We start from the raw sequence: 22,172 nt of genomic DNA on the forward strand, positions 1-22,172 counted from the left end.
AAAACAAAACTCACTACAATGGATTGTTTTCCTTAAACACACTTTCATGAACATTAAAACTACTGCATCTTATTCTGTATGTAATCAACCTATAATAATGTGATCATGTAAAGGTTTGGATAAGAAAATTAGATATCTACCAGTGCATCATTAAGATAGATTTTGCTATATATATTTTAGGCTGAAACAATAAAATTCAGTGTACGATTCTTATAGATCTTATTGCTCTTGATTACATATAAACATGAAACTAAAACAAAGAGCTATGGGAAATTATAAATGGTCATTTTTATGAGAAATAATTTGGGAATTTCTAGCATAAGGATAGTGAACAGCAATAGGAGGTAACAAATTCAAAAGTGGGCCAGAAGACTGTCATGTATATTACCCATGTATATAGCTCTTGGTCGGCATAGTAACTACTCTTTTGGTCTCAAATGATATGTGTTTAGCATTGTGAAAAATAAACATTATTTGAGATGTCACAAGACAGTAATATGCAAACTGAACTCAATAGAAATAACAGTGTTAAAATACATCTCCAAATTTTATGTTGCTATAAAAGATCAAAGTTTATCTTATTTTATTTAATAGGCCTTACAATTAAATCCTGAAGTTTGAAAAGGTGTGCTCAATTTATCATTTTCAAGTTTGTACTCTCAGGGAAGGTCTAAAAAAGTCCATCCTGCTGAATCTGTAAAACACTTTAGTGGGACTTTTTCTTATAGACTTTAGACACTGTAAAGTATTGCCCTCTATTTAGAAAGAGTGTCTCTTCATAAGAAAATCCCCATATAAAATCCAGTTTGTTCCCTTATTATTTTAGAGTAAAGCAAACCTTACTGCATATAAGTTAGTAATTTACAAGTCTGTAGAACCTGGAAAAGAACAGAGTAACTCCTGCATCATCTAAGAGAACCTTGTCATGTCTTACTCGGGAAACCAGTTTGTTTTTCAGCCATCCTCTTTGAAAGAAGTAGTGGGAATGAACACATTTTCCCTCACCCTATTTTGTCAATTTTCCAGTACCATGAAATATGAGATTCAGGAGACATGCCCTGGTCATATCGCTGTCATTGTGGTGGATGACAGAACATGCAATGGTTGGTCCTGACGATGAGCCCCTTCCTCGTCCGACTATCTGATCTATCACTTTAATCATCTCTGTCTTCTGCCTAAGCTGATGACCAAACTCATCATCCTGACATCTGAGAGCTATCATCATCTGGTTCTGGCATACCTCACTCTGACTTCTGATGCGTTCCTAATGTGTGCTTGGTCCTCTATTCACTGAGTTTCCCAGTTGTCATTCTGAACCACCATTTATGTATGTCTTTGACACATTGCTCAGGCCAGGCAGTTCTATGAGCCAAATATATTCTGACTTGCAATAGAGTCAATTTAGGGACAATGATCAGTCCAATACACTCCTAAGGCCAGCCCTTTCCCTACAAACAAAGGCAACCAAATTTACCTTGAAAAGGAACCATTCATCCAGCTGTAATATAGTATTTAGTTATACTGTCCAGTAACTAAAATTTTCCCTCTTCAGAATATTATGGAAGCAAAAGACTTTCTGTGGAGAGGCTTCATATGGAGAGACAAACTCAACACATTTGCAGGACTACCAAAATAGTGTTAGACTTAGTACAGGTTATAGAGAGTACAGATTTGTTGAAAGCTACTGTATATAGGAAACGAAATATTCACTTCCATTATAGACTGTGAAGACATTGCACCCATGACTTTCATCATCTTCCCGTGGGCAGACAGGCAAGGAGATTCTCAAGGTCAAAAGAACCAATACAATTTTAGAGACTGGCCATAAGAAAACACTTAAGAAGATTGCAAGTTAAATGGATAATTCTCAACTTGAGAATAAGACTTTCATTTTCATCTCAAGAATAAATATTTTCAATGTGCTTTTGTAGAAACAAAATTCTACATTTGAAATCTACAAAACTCTTCAATTGAAAAGTGAAGGAGAATAAGAAAAAGAATTTTAAAAAGTTTAAACGAGGAGTAATTTTTGACAGTATCAATACCCATTGTTAAGTGTAAAGTAAAATTGAAATAGCCATATTTTTTGTAAAATTAACTGGTTATACTAATCATAATGTGAAGAAGGATTGATGCCAAGAAGACTCTATTAACCTGCCTGAAATCACACACCAGTACCTTGAGAGTCAAACACTGCACACAGATTTAGGGTCCATTACTATAAGCAATAAAAGAATGTCCACAAGAATAATAATTGACTAAGTCAGCCATGTTTTTCTCATCCTCAAGAGTTTTTCACAGAAAGAGCCAAAAGAAAAAATTCCACAGTGGATATGGTGGTACAGACCTGTAGATCATAGTACTTGGAAGGCTAAGACAATAGGGCCAACGTTTGAGGACACCCTGTGTTTCAGTTCCAACCTTGGCTAGACAACAAAAGTAAATTTTAAAAAGTATTAAATCTGAGGAGTTAAATAACCATGTTTTAAAAAATGTTCAAAGGGAAGAAGCTAATTTTTAAAAATCTTCAGTTTAATAAAAGAAGATTTAAATAATTTATCATCACCTACTAACAACAACTGAAGGGAAAGAATATATTTGAAATATTTTAAGAAGTCTGTCTATTGAAAATACAATTGTCTTCTTGTTGGAACCTTAAGTATTGAGTAATTAATAACTATATTGTTGTTGAAATGAATCTTTCATAGCTAAAATATGATCTTTTTCACGGTGATACTGAATCTCTCCTAATTTTATCATTTTATGAAAACGCTGTGCCATTTTTACAATTGGCTGGTTCTAGGACCCACGTGTCCTCATGTCCTTATATAGGACTGAAGTATAAATAGATATTTTCTTTTGTCTGGAGCGGGCTTAAAAATAGAAACCACATGGGAAAATATTGTTAAATGTGCAGGGAAATTTATTTCTCTTCTGATGATGCAGGTGATTTTCGTGCGTTGTGGGACAGGTTTCATAAATTCCAGGCTGATCTCAAACTTCAACTGTCAATCCACTTACTTCTACCACCCAAGTGCTAAATTTACATGTATAGGCCAAGTACTTGAATCATGTGATGCTTGGACTCAAACCCTGGGATCTACATGTTTAAAATATCGAAGATGGCATTTTATCAAATGGTGGGAATCAGGCAATGCTATTTATTTAAGCTTGATTTACTTCTCCAGAATACAAACCAACATACATCTCTGACATATTTGAAGATTACCCTGTCAATATTTCTCAATTCTTCTTCTGAATCTATTTTACTCTCAGATTGCATTATTATATTTCTATTTAATATATTCTAAAATAGAATATATTTAATATTAATCTATATTTAAGTCATCCTATCAAAACTGAACTGATTTTAATTCATGCCTTTCTTTTTTCACAAATTTGATTAATACTTTTTAATATTCTGATTTCATGATATTGGGGATTTAGATTGAGGTCACGTTAAATATTTTTATAACATTACTGTTTTTATCTTTGCTTCAGAATTAATAATTTTTTTTGTCAAAATGTGAGGTATGGTGGCACCTGTATTTTGTCCCAGCAGTTGGAAGGTAGAGGTAGGTAGGTCTCTGTGATTTCTAGAGAAGCCAGGATTTCACAATGTAATCTTTTAAAAAAAAAATAAAATAAAAAGCCAGGCAAGGATGACACTTGCCTTAAATCCCAGTTCCTAGGAGGCAGAGGTAGGTGGATCCCTGTGAGTTCGAGGCCAACCTGGTCTACAAGAATTAGTTCCAGGACAGAATCCAAAGTAACACAACGAAACCCTGTCTCAAAATAAATAAATAAATAAATAAATAAATAAATAAATAAATAAATAAATAAATAAAATAAAATAAGATTCATTTGGATAGTTACATGCATAAGCTTGGCACAAAGCCTGTTAACAGAAAGTTCATATTACATATCAGATATTTCCATGGTCATCATCACTGCCTCTTCAATGAAGGACCGTCCCTCTCTTTGTTAGGCCGTATCCTAGGCCTTCGTGTTCACTTTTACTTACTTCATCTCCATTTGTATATAAATCGAGTTTATTTCAAAGCTATCATACAGATAACATATATTTTATCTTTTTCTGACTCTATTTTTATTTGAAAATGAATTTGCTTATGATCATCATACATTTGTATTTACCTTTTATATTCTATTTGCACACTACTACAAATAAATGTACAGCTCAATACAATACAATAAAAAAGGCTGATCACGGTTATAATTTTCAAATGAACAACAGCCTACTGATGATTTTATCTTCTTATATGCTAGGGATAGTATGATGACTGTGAAACACGAGCCAACACTATCATACCTAAACAAACTTCCAAATTTTGAACATTTTTCTTAGAAATGGCGAATCATTAAGACTTCTAAGCAGGGGAGTGACAGTGTTAGGATTTGTACATTATAATACAAATTTCATCTTCTTCAAACTGATTGCAGCAGTTTAGATAGGAAAAGTGTAGAGATAAATTACACAGATGCAATCAACCAGATATAAAAGGAATTGGACATCAAAGGTAAGAAAGGAGAATAATAGAATTTTCCCTGTGATTCTGGCTTAGACAAGTGGCTGATAATATTATTCCTTGCGTTTTACTCTGGTGTGTAAGGGAAATAAATTAACCTCAAAAGGTATACATGTGAAAATATCAATATCACTCCTATGGGCGAGCAATCCCTTCTAAAAGGGAATTATGCTTTTTTGGATACCTATTTTATGTCAAATATGCTTCATGAATCTCAAATTTTGTATGAAGTAATGGAAATTAATACTGATTTTAACTTGTCTTGGCCTTACACAAAATTATAACTTAATAACTTATACTTACCCCAAATTAGTGTTGTATGCCATGACACTTATTAAAAAAATTATAGGGAAAAATTGTCACTTTTCTTTGATATGATAGCAAAGCTATTGGGAAATATAAAACCTACTAGAGAGAATAATTTCTAGTACTTTTGTTTCATGAAAATTGTTCACACTAAATTAGGAAATGAAAGACAATATATATGCAGATAGTAGTTTAAGAGGTTAGAAAATATATAGCTATGATATAAAAAAGTACTTTATTTTGAGGCACTGTTTGATTCTATTTTAGATTGACAGCTCACACATATACCTGGTAGGGTCATTTCTATGTCGATGTCTGCCACTGAGTCTAATGCAGCTGTGCAAATAAATGAATCTGTGTTCAACATTATTTTCATGGAATAAAATCACTTGACTTTTACCATCAGTTTAACACATATGTTAACAGGATTCATAAGTTTAATAAATTTAAAAGAATTTAGCAACTCTTTCTTCCCTTGCATTGAATCCTATGGAAGTGTTTTCTAGTTCACTGGATTTGTTTTGCTTTGTTTTGGGGGTCTGTTTCATCTGGTTAACAGTGACAGTGTGGTGCTAATGAGTCTTACGACAGCCATAGCATCAAACAGCATCGTCTTCTCTGATATAATTACCCCTTTTTTCTGCACATATACTACTTAACCTTTTATCTTGATAGTAATGACTGTACTTCTTTTATTTTCAGTTGCATCAAACTTTTTGGAGTTAGGTATAAAAGAGGGAAAGTATGTCAAGACCTGTATTCAACACAGACAGAAAATATTGATTCTAATATTTCTCATAAGTTCAAATTCCTAGTAATTTAAAATTGAAATAATTCTCTATTTTTGGTTTCTTTTGGCTGTTCCTGTTTTCATGACTTTCCAAAGATTCTCAACTACGTGTTTTAGTAAATAGGTCTCAAAGGTGTTGCAATTTAACTAGGATACTGCTTAGTGGATTAGCACACTTGAAGAAAGTTCAAGGCATCAAGTTGATCCCTAGTTTCACAAAGTGATCCAGTTTATAGTATGCCCTTAATTAATTATTCTTCTAAGCATTACATTGTAGTCTGTGGATTCATGTTCTGGAGTTGTCTTTTGTCAATTAGTCAGGTCGATATTAATGACTGAAAATTGCTCATTTTATTTTATCTGAAACAATGTGATGTTGTCAAACCAAAATGCTAGATGATTTTAGCATTCATGTGTTAAATCAAATGGGCACAGCTGGTAAATGAGAGAAGGATAGAGAGAAAGAAAGATGACAGATAGATTGATAGATGACAGAGAGTGACAGAAAGAGATAGAGACAGAGGCAGAGAGAAACAGACAGAGGGAAGGACTCTGTTTTCTAGTTCACATAAGGACTGTTTCTAAGTTTACATTAAAACCAGCATAAAGTACACATAGTACTTTATGTGTCACTTTTCACTTCAGATGAAGTGTATCCACTGAAAAATCCTTTATCTGTTTTTCTAATCTCCGAAGTAACAGTTGAACGTCTGTAGAATCTGTGACTAGTGTTTGCTTTTGCTCAGTAGCCATGCTTTCCCTGTAGGATCAAGCTGACATCCTCCTCAGTGGTCTCCACTGGTATGCAGCAAGCACCCACGCTTGACATTTTCATTGTCAAAGAATCTTGACAATGTCAGGTTCCTTTCACTGCCTGTCATTGCCACTCACTAAGCAGTACTGTGACTGTTAATCCCTTAGGGATTTTTCTCCTGTATCACGGTCAACCTGTGGGAAATCAGAACAACACATTCTATGCCACTTAGGTATTAAAGATAATAATATTCAAATATATATTTTTTAAATTTTAGTGCATGATAATTAACAAAAGATTTACATGTCACCATAATTTCTGTTTGATTATTTTGTGTGTACTCTATTTAAAATATTTGATAATAATGTAGTCAACTATTGTGGAATCCATATGTAGGAATTAAAAGTATAAATTAAATGGTAGAACAATTATTTATAGCAGGATTAGAAATTGTGCTATTCATTCATATACTACTTTTTGCAATTTAGTAAAAAATAACTTAAGCATATTTTTCCAGACACTTTCTGTTTCCTCTTTCCTATGAATTGTGCTTCAAAATTTGAGTTGATTATCTTTATTTTTAATAAATTCCACTTTAAGAGCTTGTTCCTAAAATTAAACCAAAATGAATAGAAAAGTAAATTTTTGAATTCAAGGTGAGATTTCAGAAAAAAAAATTAAATCATGGATGGAGATAGAAATTAAAAGTAAAAGATTATTATGATTTTTAAAATTAAAAAAATAAATGTGGCAACAGTATATATATACTTCATTGCACCTACGGCTTGACCGCTTGGTGTCATTAGGAAACAATTTCCATTGTGTCCCTGCTGTTACCATCCATACAGTCTTATACATGCGCTATCCAGCCTGTGTTCCTTCATGATCTGCCGAAAACTGGCAAGAATACCTTCGGCTAAGTCCATTAAAGTATGGTTAAATATTCTAAGTTATGAAAAACAAAGCAATATGAGTTTTTCAAAGAGCTTACGAATCTTTCTTTGACTTTTACCACTTTATATTTTTAAATACTCTTTGAGCTAGAAACAACTGATTATCCCTTTCAAGATGAAAGGGCTGTATCAAACATCTTTTTATTTGGATTATCAGTAAAAAAAAAAAAAAAAAAAAAGAAAGTGCTTCTTGAAAAACTGAAGCGGAAAACCGAATTTTTATGTCTCTTTCCTGCAACCAAAATGGTCTAATGTTTTCTATTTATTAAAGCCAACATTTTCCCTTCTGTCTTACAAGTAATTGTGGCAACAGCAGTGGATTTGTTAACGTGGAAGGGGAGCAACTTTGTAGGGTACTTCCCCTACACAGAGAACTATAGGCAACTAATAACTGTTGGGAGAAGGAGTATTGTCCCCTTTCAGTATGATCCCCTTAGTGATTGCCCATAGTAGAGGGGTTAGCTTTACACACAAACCACATAAGATGAACTCATCAGGTTGTATATGTATATATGTGTGTGTACGCATGCACAGGCATAAGAATAATAGAGAAAGAAGGGTATCAACTAGAATGGTGTAGGCACAGAGAGGATTCAAAAGAGAGGAGCTGGGAGATGTTGGAGGGAAGGAAAAGAGAGGGAATCTGATAAACTCTATTTAAAAAATACAATTTAAAGTGATTATTATTTTTTTGTTTGTTTGTTTGTTTTTTTTTATTAAAAATTTCCATCTCCTCCCCTCCTCCTCCCCCTTCCCTCCCCCCCTTCCACACATACCCTCACTCCACCCCTCTCCAAGCCAAAGAGCCATCAGGGTTCCCTTCACTATGCTAAGTCCAAGGTCCTCCCAGCTCCCCCTAAGTCCAGGAAGGTGAGCAACCAAACTGACAAGGCTCACAGTGAGCTTGTCCATGCTGTAGAGTTCATGCTCATCGCCGTTGTCCTTGGTTTCTCAGTCCTATTCCACCATCAGCCACATTCAGAGAGTCCGGTTTGGTCCCCTGTTCCATCCGTCCCATTCCAACTGGACTTGGTGGTCTCCCGTTAGATCTGTCCCACCGTCTCAATGGGTAAACGCACTCCTCACGGTCCTGACTTCCTTGCTCATGATCTCCCTCCTTTTGCTCCTCATCAGGACCTTGGGAGCTCAATCTGGTGCTTCTATGTGGGTGGAAGTAGACAAGATTGCCGGACAAAAAATGGGAACTTGGGGTGGGGGGGATGGGGGGGATGGGGGGTTGGGGAGAGAAAAGTGTGAAGTGGAGGATGGGAAGAGCTTGGGGGAATAGGATAGTTGGGATATAGGAAGGGTGAATATGGGAACAAGGAATTATATATCTTAATTAAGGGAGCCATTCTAGGGTTGGCAGAGACTTGACTCTAGAGGGGTTCCCAGGAGTCCAGGAAAACGCCCCCAGCTAGTTCCTTGAGCAACTGAGGAGAGGGTGCCAGAAATGTCCAGATCCTATTGCCATACTCATGAATATCTTGTATATCACCATAGAACCTTCACCTGGCATTGGATGGAGATAAAGTGATTATTGGTTTTAAATATTTGGGGATGTTTATTATATAGATGCAAAGTATATATACATGTGTGTATTTATGTACTTGTTTATAGTGTTACAGATATTGTATAAAATAAAAAGGCTTGAGATTATACCTTTACTAATTGTAGGCGTGTCTTGTTCTGAGGCAGCCGCTCTTCATTTCTCATTTGTTCATGCTAATGGAGAAGGAGTATGCTATAAATAATGCAAAAATCACTTACAGCTGACTTGGTTATATATTGTATATTTTTCATCAGACTTAGTTCTTAATTGTTTGCTCTATTTATTACCTAAATGAGCTCACATCATGAGTCTTTAGCCAATGATGATTGGTGGGAATGGCTAAGAGCCTTCTGTGTAGTGAGAAATTCAATGTACATAAGAAACTTCCTGAGATAAACACTCGTGTGGCATGCTGACAGCTCTGTAGACCAGGAATCTTACAGACTGCTGTTCTGCAGAGATGGGAAAATAAGTGTTATCTTTCCACAGCTATGCAAGCAGAATTTTAGTTATCATTTGTCCTTTAAATTTACTACCTTAAAATTTTCACTTATTGTGTTTTAAATATGTAAAACAAAGAAATATTATTTGGAATGTTTTATCCCAGTATTCTCTTTGGAAATATCACATCTGTCCAGTTATTTCACATTTCTCTGGGTTAAAAAAAGAGTCCTGTGTAGAAGAGTAAGGTATCTAAATTTATTAAACATGAAAATGAACTTTTGTGTGGAAGCAGGTCGGAGAAATATCTTTTAAGTGAGGCATTCCTGAATAAAGCTATGAACTTTTAAAACCCCAACTGTCATGGTTTGTAGTAAAATAATAAAGATATCCATTTTAATTGATTCTTTTCATTGTTTAATAAAATTGCTTTGTTTGATTGCTGAAGAATTTGAATTGAGTTTTCATTACCCACTTCTGAACAATTTCCTCCGAGATGCAGACAGTATTGAGCTAATGAGTTTGAATTTATATTGAACTTTATCTGTCTTCATGAAGTAAAGGAAAAATATCATGGCAGTAACTAAGTAGTCTTCATTGAAAAGTATGTCGTAGAGATTTTACGGCACTGCTTTTAGTGGAGCGCAAGCATTAAATTGGAGTTTTACCAACTTTGCTGTTTCTATCTTTTTGATAGTCTTGTCTATTTTAAAATAAGCTCATAAGGTAGCAGAAAAAATTAAATGGATAATTTCATATTCAAGTGTTCTAGAAGAATGTATTCATGTTGCCAAGCTAATCTGAAGACAGGATTTGTAAATTCCTTCTAAGAAATCCTTACAAAGAGCTAGAATATTTGGACATTGTCCCGAATATTGAAGTGTCTCTCCTCCAATGAACAGTTAACTTTGACAACTGATACTATTCCAATCCCAGATTTGCATTTCTCGTTGTTTGAAAGCCAGTGATGTACTCATTCACACTCCTTTGTTATATTGCTTTGATATTGTGCTTCCTAAAGTGATTTTTGTGTCTTTTGTACATTGCCTAACCAAGTTCTGTTCTTAGGAATCCAATTTTTTTTGTATTTGTGGTTAAATTAAGTCATGCACTTGAACTTAATCTTGATCAGGTTACCATTTTCTAAAAGAGTAGCTTCGCATTGTATAACATGTATTCTACTCTGGTTCAAAGGAGAATTTGTTATATGGCAAAGATGATTGATTATTAACTTGTTTAGTTCAAACAGGATTAGACTTTACAAGCAGGTTAAATGTTTCAAAACTATTACTTTGCTGAAATTTGACATCCTGTCTAAGAAATAAGAAAACAATGAGCAAACACAGGTCAGGGAAAAGTTTTCTTACTTTAGCTACCTTCCCTTCAAGCAAATTTGCTAATTCCCTAATCTTAATCTTTCTCAGGTCTCATTTAAAGTTAGTGTTTGGATGATTTGGATTAATATTATATCCAAATAATTTATATTCGTTCCCCACAGGCAGCAGTGGTGGTTCTTGGGATAAGGAAACACTGCACTCTTCCCCATCCCAGGGATCTCAGGCGCCTGTTACACATGCCCGCATGCCTGCTGCGTATAGCCTTCCAGTTAGTCATCCTCGCAACCCTCTTCAGCACAGCCACCTTCTGCCAAATGGTACGATGGCAATTTTTAGCACTAAAAGTGATAGTTTTAAATTTTTTTCTCTAATGATTACCAGAATGATAAAAGGATATACTGTATTCACACAGTTAATCAATGACAACTATAGCATGTCTATAATTTGTTACATTGCCCAGAGGAATAATAAAGCCAAGAATAGAATATTTGTATTAAACACACACACACACACACACACACACACACACACACAAACACACAATGATGTGATGAATTATGGAGACAAGCTTTAATCTTAACTTCCCAGTCATGAATGAATATTACTGTATACAAATAAACTTTTTTCCTTGTCGGTCACTATTGATGTATTTTTCAGTGGTTTCTTAATGACATGTCATTTATATTTTCAACTGGAGCGCATCAATGATGATCTATGTATTTTCTGTTTTTAGGACTGGAACTTCCTTTTATGATGATGCCCCATCCTCTAATCCCTGTAAGCCTACCTCCAGCATCTGTCACCATGGCGATGAGCCAGATGAACCACCTTAGCACCATTGCAAATATGGCGGCGGCAGCACAAGTTCAAAGTCCTCCATCTAGGGTGGAGACATCAGTTATTAAGGTAGCTGTCTCATCATATTAGTGATTTGGAATATTCATCTTAAATTACCATCCCTTTGTACATTTGTTTTATCCCCATAAGTAAATCTCACCTCTAAAATTTAAAGATTATCAAATAGTCTGTGAGTGTAAATGAAAACACAAAACTACATATAGTAAGGTAAAAGGTTAAAACCAGCTTGAGCAAATTTAAATTTTTGCTTAATACAAAGAACATAGGGGAGTAAGTTATTTGGCTCAACTTATCTTGGCTCTTAGACACATGGATGTTTGTATATGGTTCTATCAATAGTCTAATAAGCCTTTAGGGATGGATAATCAGACAACCTTGGGAGTGAAATTCTGTCGCTTATTAAACATATCACATTGGAAGTACAAAACAGTCTTTCTCATTGTCGTTAGCATCTAAAATGTGAATGTTTCAGTATGGATGCATTGTCTAAACAGTGTGTAAAATAATGAAGTTGAGAGTTTACACATTTTAGAATATACTATAATGGAGAGTAGTGTAATTATGTATTACTTTATACATGTGCATATTATATATTTATCATATTCACTGTCTGTTATGTGTTTGTGGTGCGGGAGATTTGTTTGTAATCTGTCAATCATGTTTTAAGTAAACGCTGATTGGCCAGACAGGAAGTAAAGGTGGGAAAACCAGACAGGAAGTAGAAATGATGCAATGAGAACAGGAGAATTCTAGGGAGGAGAAAGTTGATTCCTCCCACTACTGCCCAGATCACCAAAGCAGCAGGATATGATCTGCCCCACTGAAAAATGTACTGAGCCACATGGCTAACATAGATCAGAAAAATGTGTTAATCAAGATGTGAGAGTTAGCCAATGAGAGGCTAGAGCTAATGGGCCAATCAGCTTATAATTTATGGAGACCTATGTGTGATTTTCTTTGGGGTTAAACAGCTGTGGGAACCGGGCAGGACAGAAAACCTCAACAAGCAGGCCTCTCGTGTTACATGTTTGTATAAATTTAAGTATATGTACATGTATGATAGATGCATAAATATATTATTTCTTACTATTTTACTACATTCATTTAGATTGAAGTTGTCAAATATCATGAAGATTAAGAAATAACAAAAGAGCTTTAAAAGTAGATCAATTTCTAAAGTGAGTGAAGAATAGCTTTTGCCGCATTGTCATCCTTTAGTATAATAATAACCTGTATTTTTCTGACTATAAGACACGTGAATCCAGTGTAGCTTAGGAGTAGGCCCTACCCAAACCGTCTGTGTACTAATGAGGTATGTTGGCATGCAGCTGTAATTCCAGGGTGTGGGAGGCTGACCAGAGATCTTCGTGTTAGTGGCTAGCTGTACTAATACTGAGTGCAACTTTGTCTTAAAAATTAAAAATCATACAAACAGAAATGCTGAAAAAATGTTAAAAAAAGAATTTACTTAGTGGAAAAACAGATTTTTTTGTTTAAAAATGTTTCTGTTGACAAAGAGGCATGTCTCATATAATTTTCAAAGTATAAATATTGGATAAGAAAGGAATCAAGTTGCATTGCAGAACACCGAGATCGACTACTAAAATCCACTCCCTGGGAGCAAGCCGGTGAGGCCACATTTCCTCAAAAGACATTCTGCCATTATTACACTTACTACTTTTTGAAAACTTAGCACTAAGAATATGACATGCATAAAATCTCATAGAAATAACCTGTGAAGTAGAGAAAAAAAATCTTTGAAGAATGCTTACTCTTGTGATGTATGCTATTTTAACACTTATAATACTAGTTTTAATTATAAGATATTGGTGCTAGAGAGATGACTTAATGTTAAGAGCATGCACTTAGTGCTCTTGGAGAAAAACCTGAATTTGGTTCCTAGCACCCATTGCAGGCATGTTACAATTGCCTGTAACTCAATCTTCATGAGACCTGACACCCTCTTCTGGACTCTGGCAGCACCTACACTTGTATGTACACAGGCAGACGCAAATTGACCTGTAACATTATTAAAAATAAGCTGTTTTTATAAAAAAGATTCAATTATTCATGTTTCAAAAAATCACATAAAACCATCTAGTATACTTACATAACTTTCAAAAGTAAGCATCCTGCAATTTCTCTCGTAGGTCAGACATAACAATAAAATGTCTAGGGCACAGATTCAGTAGTTTAAAAGTAGAGTTTAAATTAGGAGGTTATGCCTTATATATTTTGAATTCGAAAGCATGGAGCAATAGCAGGAGACTTGGATTACTACTCTTTTCTATATACATGCAGTTGTCTGTGCAGCAACTCATGTTAACTGTAATATTGCAATCTGGAAGCAGCTTTTAGTAACTGTGTTTAATTTGAGGTAAGTAGGAGGAAGAAGTTAATTTTCTTCTGGAATTGTCTTTAGGTATCATCTACCCATGACTATATTGTTACAAATTCAGAAATATTAATGTGGTTTCCTGATCTAAGTTTCAGAATGCAAAGGAAGGAGATCTAGGAAGGAAGGAAATGGCCAAAGAGGGGACAACAAAGTAATGGAGCTTTATGTCTTCAAAAGCATGCCAGCACCTACTAAGTCATGCTGATATCCCAAATCCTCGTCTCTTGGGACAAATGTTTTCAGAAATTGGCAACAGTTAGAGTTGAGGAAGCTCTGGATCATTGTATAAATCATGATACTAACAAGGACCTGAGAAACATTGCTATAGTTGTTGAGATTAACTGCAGAGAGCAGACAGTTCCCACTGCACTATCAAAGGGAAGGCCAGCTGGTTTGTAGAACTGCTGAAAAACCCATCTTCAGAGGGCTTCTTTCTTGACAGACAGCATTCATTTTACATTTAAAACCTGGGTATACTCAGTGACAGAACCAGATTCTAAGCGAATGACCAAAGCTTCTCAGTGTGATTATTAGTACACTCCCTTGCTCAAATCTTGTTTAGGAAACTTACTTTGTCTTACTAATTAAATGGAGTTTAGGGAAGTTTTATTTTTCCCAAAGAAAATGGCTGACAGAGATGTCACATTATGGACCCCAGTGGGTAATTAGAATGGTGCCTTAAGTTGATTTGCTTGACAAGACTCTAGATGTAAAAACCAGTTGAAAGTACAATGTTAAATACTAAAGAATTAACTCCATATCAAAGAAATAGCTACTGAAGAGAAAACAGTAATGTGAAGGATTGTCTACATGCTGGACAAGTAATTCATGTTTTATAATTGATGATAGGGATTAATATTAAGCACAAACTAAGGGACAAATAGAAATAAAATATGTTGTATAAAATAAAAGTGAATAATATACCTCTCAGGGTATTATATTATAAAAGATTCTTCTATTCCTTTTTTTGTACAAAACAGAATGCCCTGAAACTTTTCTTCAACGACATACTGACTACTGCTATCAAATTGGACCAGGGTCTCAACCTATGAGTTGTTGCCTCAGGAAATAAAATCGATCCGTTGTTATACCTAATATGACCCTTGAGTAGAAATGCTTTTTTTATATGGAAGTGATTAAAAATAACATAACATTATGGTATCATAGATGTAAATTTTATAAAGGTGAACTTTTAACTTGTATAAATAAAGATTGTTAGAGGCAGGAATACTGTTTTAAAATAATTTGGAAAAAATCTGTGACTGCTTTCATGTGCAAAGACAGTGTTAGGTAAAACTTGTTATCGGGGGGTGAGAATGTCACAGTTCAATTAGAAGATTGCTTGCCTAAAATCACAAGAGTTCCTCACCTAGCACCACACACACACACACACACACACACACACACACACACACACACACACATACATGCACCCACCCCCTACACACACATACATGCACACACACACACACACACACACACACACACACAGTGCTCTCTCATCTTGACATAGAATCGTTTGTTTCGACAGCTGATGTCTGATGACTTAATTTCTTGTGAATCTTGCATTCTTGTGCATAATTGTGACAGTTCAAAAATAAAACAAAAGAAATTCAAATGCCGTAGAGACAGAGAGAGAAAAATTTACAGCCACGGAATGTTCAGAATTAAAAACAAATGTCAAGAGAAACATAGCTAGATGAAGACCCCAGAGCAGTGATATTGTTTTTAGAAGGGCAACCTTCAGTGGCTAGTTCAGGAGACGGGAATGGTTTATTCAGGCAAATTTAAAGGGAAAATGGGCAAATTTGTTAAGAAAATTAAAATTTTACCTGACGTTCATAAGACTTATACATTTATAGATATACATTAAGTTATTGTAAAATGTATATGAGTCTATTATATCAGTAAGGTCAATGTGTTTTTACTGTCACCATTCACAGAATATAAAGTGACAATAAAATTGAGATTTTTGTGTGGTTTTAGTTACTTTTCTGACTGTTGTGATAAAATACCCTATCATAACCACAAAGAAATGAAAAGTTTCTTTAGGCATACAGTTTGAAGGCTGGACATAATAAGGAAGTCATGGCAGGAAAGCTGAAGGAAGCTTGTCACATTGTCTCCACAGAAAACTGTGATGAGGGCTGATGCTTAGCTAGCTAGTCCCTCTTCATTCAGACTAGAATCCAATCCCGGGCAATAGTATGCCTCGTATTCAGAATAGGTCTTTAACTTCTGCTAAACAAATCTAAATACTTCCTCACACACATTTCCAGGAGTTTGTTTCCATGGTAATTCTACATCCCCTAAAGTTTATCACCAAGGTTAACCAGTACATATATCATGCAATCCAGTTTCCTCTGTGGTTGAGAAACATTTTCCGACAGCTTCCCCATCTACAAACAGACACAGATATACAGATACAGACACACACACAAGCTGAATGGTGCTTAATTTCAGCAAGATAAACATTGAGAAATATATATATATATATATATATATTATTCAAATTTATCTATTAATCAAATTGAAAATTGTATTTTGATACTACTTTAAATTTTTTTTTCAGAAAAGGGATTTCCACTGATTCTTTTTGATTCAGTCAATTAAAGATTTTAAGAGTTTATGGTATCTGTGTCTCCAGAACATGTATTCTAATATTTTCTAAAAGACTTTTCACTGATTTTGAGGTTTTTTTTTTTTTTTCCAGAAGGTGCCCTCTACCTCTGTACAGTACTGTAGAAGTAAACTGATCAGAGCCAAGAACCTGGACTTGGACATAAACCACAATTTATACAACAGTCTACAAATATAAATACAAATCTTAAGATTTTTTTGTTTGTTATTTGTGGGAGTAAGGAGTCTGGTATCTTTCTCAGAATACTTCACAAACATCCTACTATGTCAATTTTTTCTTAATCTGTGGTTTCCATTATAAATTTGTGTTTACCTACTTTTTAAAATTTTAATTTCTAGTCCCTTGATTTAGACGCTATAGATATCTTGAAATGTTAACACCCAAAACTCTCTAATAGACAATTTATGCAATTTCTATATGATTTCTAAATTTTAGAATATTTACCTTTATCAGAACTTTGGGAGCTCAGTCCGGTGCTCCAATGTGGGGCTCTGTCTCTATCTCCATCCATCGCCAGGTGAAGGTTAAGGCTCACAGTGAGCCCGTCCATGCTGTAGAGTTCATATTCATTGCCGTTGTCCTTGGTTTCTCAGTCCTCCTCCACCGTCAGCCACATTCAGAGAGCCCGGTTTGGTCCCCGGTTCCATCAGTTCCATTCCAACTGGATGAGGAGCGGATGGAGAGAGATCTGAGAAAGAAAGACAGAACCATGAGGGACGCGTTCACCCACTGAGACGGCAGGACAGAACTAATGGGAGACCACCAAGTCCACTTGGAATGGGACTGATGGAACATGCGACCAAATCAGACTCTCTGAGGGTGGCTGATGGTGGAGGCTGACCGAGGAGCCAAGGACAATGGCGATGGGCTTGGTCTCTACGACATGGACGGGCTCTGTGTGAGCCTTGTCAGTTCGGTTGCTCACCTTCCTGGACCTGGGGGGAGTTGGAATATTTACCTTTATTATCTTAAATCATTGAGTCAAATAAGCACTCTAAATCAAAAGATCTATTTCTTTTTATCATCAGCAAGTTCTTTAGTGGGTTGGAATGCTTTGCTAATGGATTCTCTTGGGATCCTTTAAACCCAACCCTCTAAGACCTCTCAATGAATTCTGTTCTGATTCCATTTTATTTATTACATATGTAATGATATCAATGATTTACAAAAATGTTTCTTGCTAAAATACATATATTTAGTAGTGTAAAAATGTTGCTCGGAGTAGGATTTCAGGGTTTAGTGTTTTTGCTGTGCCACCTCCCAGGCACATGCTAAGTTGTTTAACATCTGTGCAGTGCCTTTCTCTTCTATATGGAGTTTATAATGACACTACTTAGTCCAAGTATCATAATAAATCAATTACAATTTACTGTATTTGTAACTCTTTGTACAAGCAGCACACACAGCTTACGACTGTTTTTTTTTTTTTTTTTTGAAAATATTCTTGGCTAGCTGGTCTACAGATTTCCAGGAGGTCCTGATCATATTAATCAAATATAGTCACAAATCTATTGTAGGATTCCTTTTTCTTCTATTCTCTCTCTCTCATTTTAAGCTATCTTAACCTAAAAGAATCCTTTACCTTTTATTCTCTTTTATTTTTTCATTTATTCTAACCTGAAAACAAAAGTATAAAACAATTGACTTCCTGCTGAACAGTAGAGGTGCACACCTTTAATCACAACACTAAGAAGGCAGAGACAGGTGGACTTTTTTGCTTTAGAATTCACCCTGGTCTTCACAGCAAGTTCCAGGACAGTGAGGGCTACACAAGGATACCCTGTGTTGAAAACAACAAGCAAAACCAATTGACTTATTTGGAGTCCAGTTCATATTTAAAAGAAAGCAGAAGTAAATAAAAAGAGAGGAAGTGTTTTTCTTCCTTCTTTGTTTAAATGACATCCCAGAATTAACAAATACCACAGAGGACAAATTTTATGATCATATAATTAGTCTATCCAATAAATGAGTAAGGAATAATATCACCATATTCTAAATACCTTGAAGTGATGAATGACAGGTGTGATTATCAGCGGTTGTTGCTATCATAAAAGGCAGGTAAGATACTCTGCTATGAAAGGCATGTAACCCTATCCATAAAATATACTTGTGGCCAAACAAACTTCAATGTAGACTCCAGCTCCAATTCTGCATAGGGTCAAGAAATAAAAGAAGATAAATATCATTTAGTCACATTAACGTAGCTGCAGATAAAAGGATTAGAGTAGGGGTGGTCTCTGTGAACGTGTGCAGTACCTAACTGAATGAGAACCTGGCTGTAAGTATTTGCTGTGCAGAGAGATGACAACAAACAGCAAGAAAACCAGGTCCGAACTGACCCAATTCCTGTTCATGTCCTTCATTTCAACATTTCTTTTGACCAGAATGGAAGGAATTCAACCTTTTAGTTACAATGCTAATACTGACTGATAGTTAACATCTGTATTTCCAGCCCTTGGGAAGCAGAGGCAGGAGGATTCTGAATTCAATTAAAGCCTAGACTTCATAGTAGAACCTTCCTGAAAGGGGCAAAAATTAATTTTCAAGTTAATAGTCTGATTTCTTGTTTTGGTTAACTTTATATTTCTGTGTCCTATAATACAATAAGACTGCCAGAAGTATTATGTATATAATGAAAAATAGACCTCTACAATAAGCACGTTGAAAAGCAAAAGGAGAATAAAGTTAAGATTATATTTCTAGAACCTGTTTGATTAAATTAAGTAAAATTGAATATTTCTTGTATCTTATCATCCAAAAAAATGTTTTAAAGTATCACCCATGTTCTTTGGCCCCTCATTGTAGAGCATGGAATTGATAGAGTTTTCAAATACTAGCGCATTGGTCTTAAGTTATTATAAGTATGATGACATCACTCATTATGTGTCTTAGAAGTCCTTTTCAGCATTTTCCAAATGCAAAAAATAAATGCTACTTTTTATATCTTTATGTACTAAATGAAACAATGTAAGTGTGAGCAATAGAAAAATCAAGAATATGGAAGTATGGGATTTTGGTCATGTATTAAGCAGAAACACTGGCCAACTATGTCAACTTGAAAACTAAGAAGTTTTAGAAAGATGTTACTTGACATTAAAAGTAGCTGTTTATCTACTTCTATGCCTTTCCCCATGAGAGGAGCTCTATCTGAAATAAAGACAAATAAGGAGAGTGAAGGGAATGAAATAGAGAACTAGATTAATTAAATCTCTGTGAAATCCTCATTGAAGTAAAGCAGTTGTGATTATTTAACTCTTTCTCGGGGAACATAACCATTATTTTCATAGTAGAGAACAGGTAACTACAGCAATGCTTTGTTGTACTGAAAATATTCAATATGTCGCATCAGAAATAGTCAATCAGTCAGGGATGCAACAATATGAGTGCAGTGGTTTTGAATTCCACCTTTCATTTTAAATTACCATGAGAACAATGTGTATTGTTCTGCGTCAGTATGCAGACTTCTCTTTGCAGTTATTCTTATACCATTACTTTATTAGTTCGACCTTTTTGCAGGGAAAAGGTACTCTCTTAAATTTTCATTTATTATTGTGGCGAGTTTTATAAAGATGGAACATTGCAAAAGATTGTGTTTTATTGATTGGTGGAGTTGATGTAGGACTATAAAGCAGTGTGTCAAAGTATTAAATAATCTTCCTCCCTGTTCTACCTCAGGCCAAGCTTAGAGGTTAAAAGGTACCAAGCAAATGAAATTATAAATCCAGCTTACATAGTTTCCCCAAAGACATTGAACTACTTCTTTCCTATTATGTCTAAATAAAACTCATTATCTATTTTGTTTCACTAATAATTACAAGATTCTCTCCAAGCTATTCTTTACTGTCTTCATTATTCTCCATCCTATAGAATATCCTTGAAAGGCAAGCATATAAATATGATAAAAGAATTAAGCTGTTGAAATAAATTAATTTATTGTGCAACAATGTATTCAAATCTTACTTGTTCAGTGGATTTTGCTTTAATGAAATTCTTCAAGGAACAATACATCATGTTCTAAGGATTGAAATTATACATTAAGCGAAATGACTGAATGTGTTGTGTCTCAATTTATAAAGAGTTTCAATTGAATAATTAAGCTTTTAAATCTATAATTTGCATAAAATATTTTCTTTTAATAAAAGTATTATGTATTGTCATAGTATTCTCTGTCCTTAAGTCTAAAACTACAATAAAGTTAAATAAGGAAAGCCAGTTAAATGTTTTATAGTTTACAATTCCCCTAGTTTTAAATCACGATTAAAAATGTATTTTATATTGAGGCTTTAATCAATTTTTACTGAGTTTATTATGTCATTTTAGAGTATGTTAAATGGATAAAGAAGTAAGTAAATGATTGATGAGTAAAATAAATCAGCATAGGAGATTGCAACACACATATTGAGTAATAGGAGATTTTTCTACTTATGTGAAATATGTAAAAGAAACACAGAATGCTTTGGATTGGCATGTATAGCTATTGCCGTTTCAGTTTATAAATAGATACTTAGGTTTTGAGAATTAAATATCCACGAGGAAACGTGTTCCCTTACTTTCCATTAGGACTTGCTATGAACTTTGTAATACCATGAAAGTCAGATTTGCAAATGATCTTACAGAAATTGATTTAATTCTAGATAGTATTTTATTTCCGTTCAGCATTATGAAAAAAATGCCATTGCAAGCAACAACATGATTGTTACAGGATATATTAAAATGTACTGGAAACTATGATGTCACGTTTTGCAGAAGATATATTGGTTAATTTGGAAGATTTTATTTTAATAAAATTCAACTATCGTTCTCAAGTACAAATTCTATATTTTTATATGAATAAAGTGTTAGCAATCTTATTGAATAGAAATTTTATTTAAAACTCAGCCAGACTGGAAGACCCAATCTGTCTAAATTAGGACTTGGAGTTCTTTTTATTGTCAGTCACGTCTGCAGAAGTAGACAGTTTTTTTTTTTTTTTCAAGGATAAAATCCCTGGGAGCCTCTGCATGATCTAACAAGTGTTCCTATGCCTAGCCAGTGGTGCTAACTGAACTCAGGGTTTAAAAATATAAGCATACAAAGTTGGGAAAGAAAACTGCTGGAAGGATAGGGAAAAATGGGGGGAGGGAAATGGGTATAGGTCTACCAAAACACAGGCTTGGAATTATAGACAATATTTTTTTTTTATTTTTAAGAAAGAAAAAAATTACAAACAAATTAATATTCAGTTGTATAAATTTTAGAAGATTGATCTGATTATGGAGCCAACTCATCTATATTATATTTACTACACTAAGATATCCATAAATTTTTAGAAATTCTACAGTATATCTCAAGCTCATACTCTATAATAAATACACAAATGCTGCAAAAGCAACTTAAAATATGACCATCAAATACTATATTAATTTAACGTAATTTTCAGTTTCTAAAATTTGATTTGAGCCTTTTTATCATTACAGTCACATCATTTCTTCTGTCTTTCACCTTCTTCAAACCCTACCATACACCCTTCTATCAAATTCTTTACCTTTTGAAAATTTTTGTTGTTATATGCAGATTAAATATATGTCTAAATATAACCTGCTTGGGCTGTTTTTT

General features: G+C 34.4%; 1 protein-coding gene across 1 annotated transcript in view; it reads left to right on the top strand.

Annotated features, from left to right (window-relative positions):
* Dach1 (dachshund family transcription factor 1) overlaps window positions 1–22,172 on the top strand; it is a 364,433-nt gene that overhangs the window by 229,164 nt on the left and 113,097 nt on the right. Inside the window, exons 4-5 of the mRNA XM_038310234.1 lie at window positions 10,842–10,997; window positions 11,414–11,586. Coding sequence (XP_038166162.1) covers window positions 10,842–10,997; window positions 11,414–11,586 — 329 coding nt within the window. The remainder of the gene's footprint in view (window positions 1–10,841; window positions 10,998–11,413; window positions 11,587–22,172) is intronic.

Source organism: Arvicola amphibius, chromosome 13 (assembly GCF_903992535.2).
Source record: "Arvicola amphibius chromosome 13, mArvAmp1.2, whole genome shotgun sequence".
Classification (NCBI taxonomy): domain Eukaryota; kingdom Metazoa; phylum Chordata; class Mammalia; order Rodentia; family Cricetidae; genus Arvicola; species Arvicola amphibius.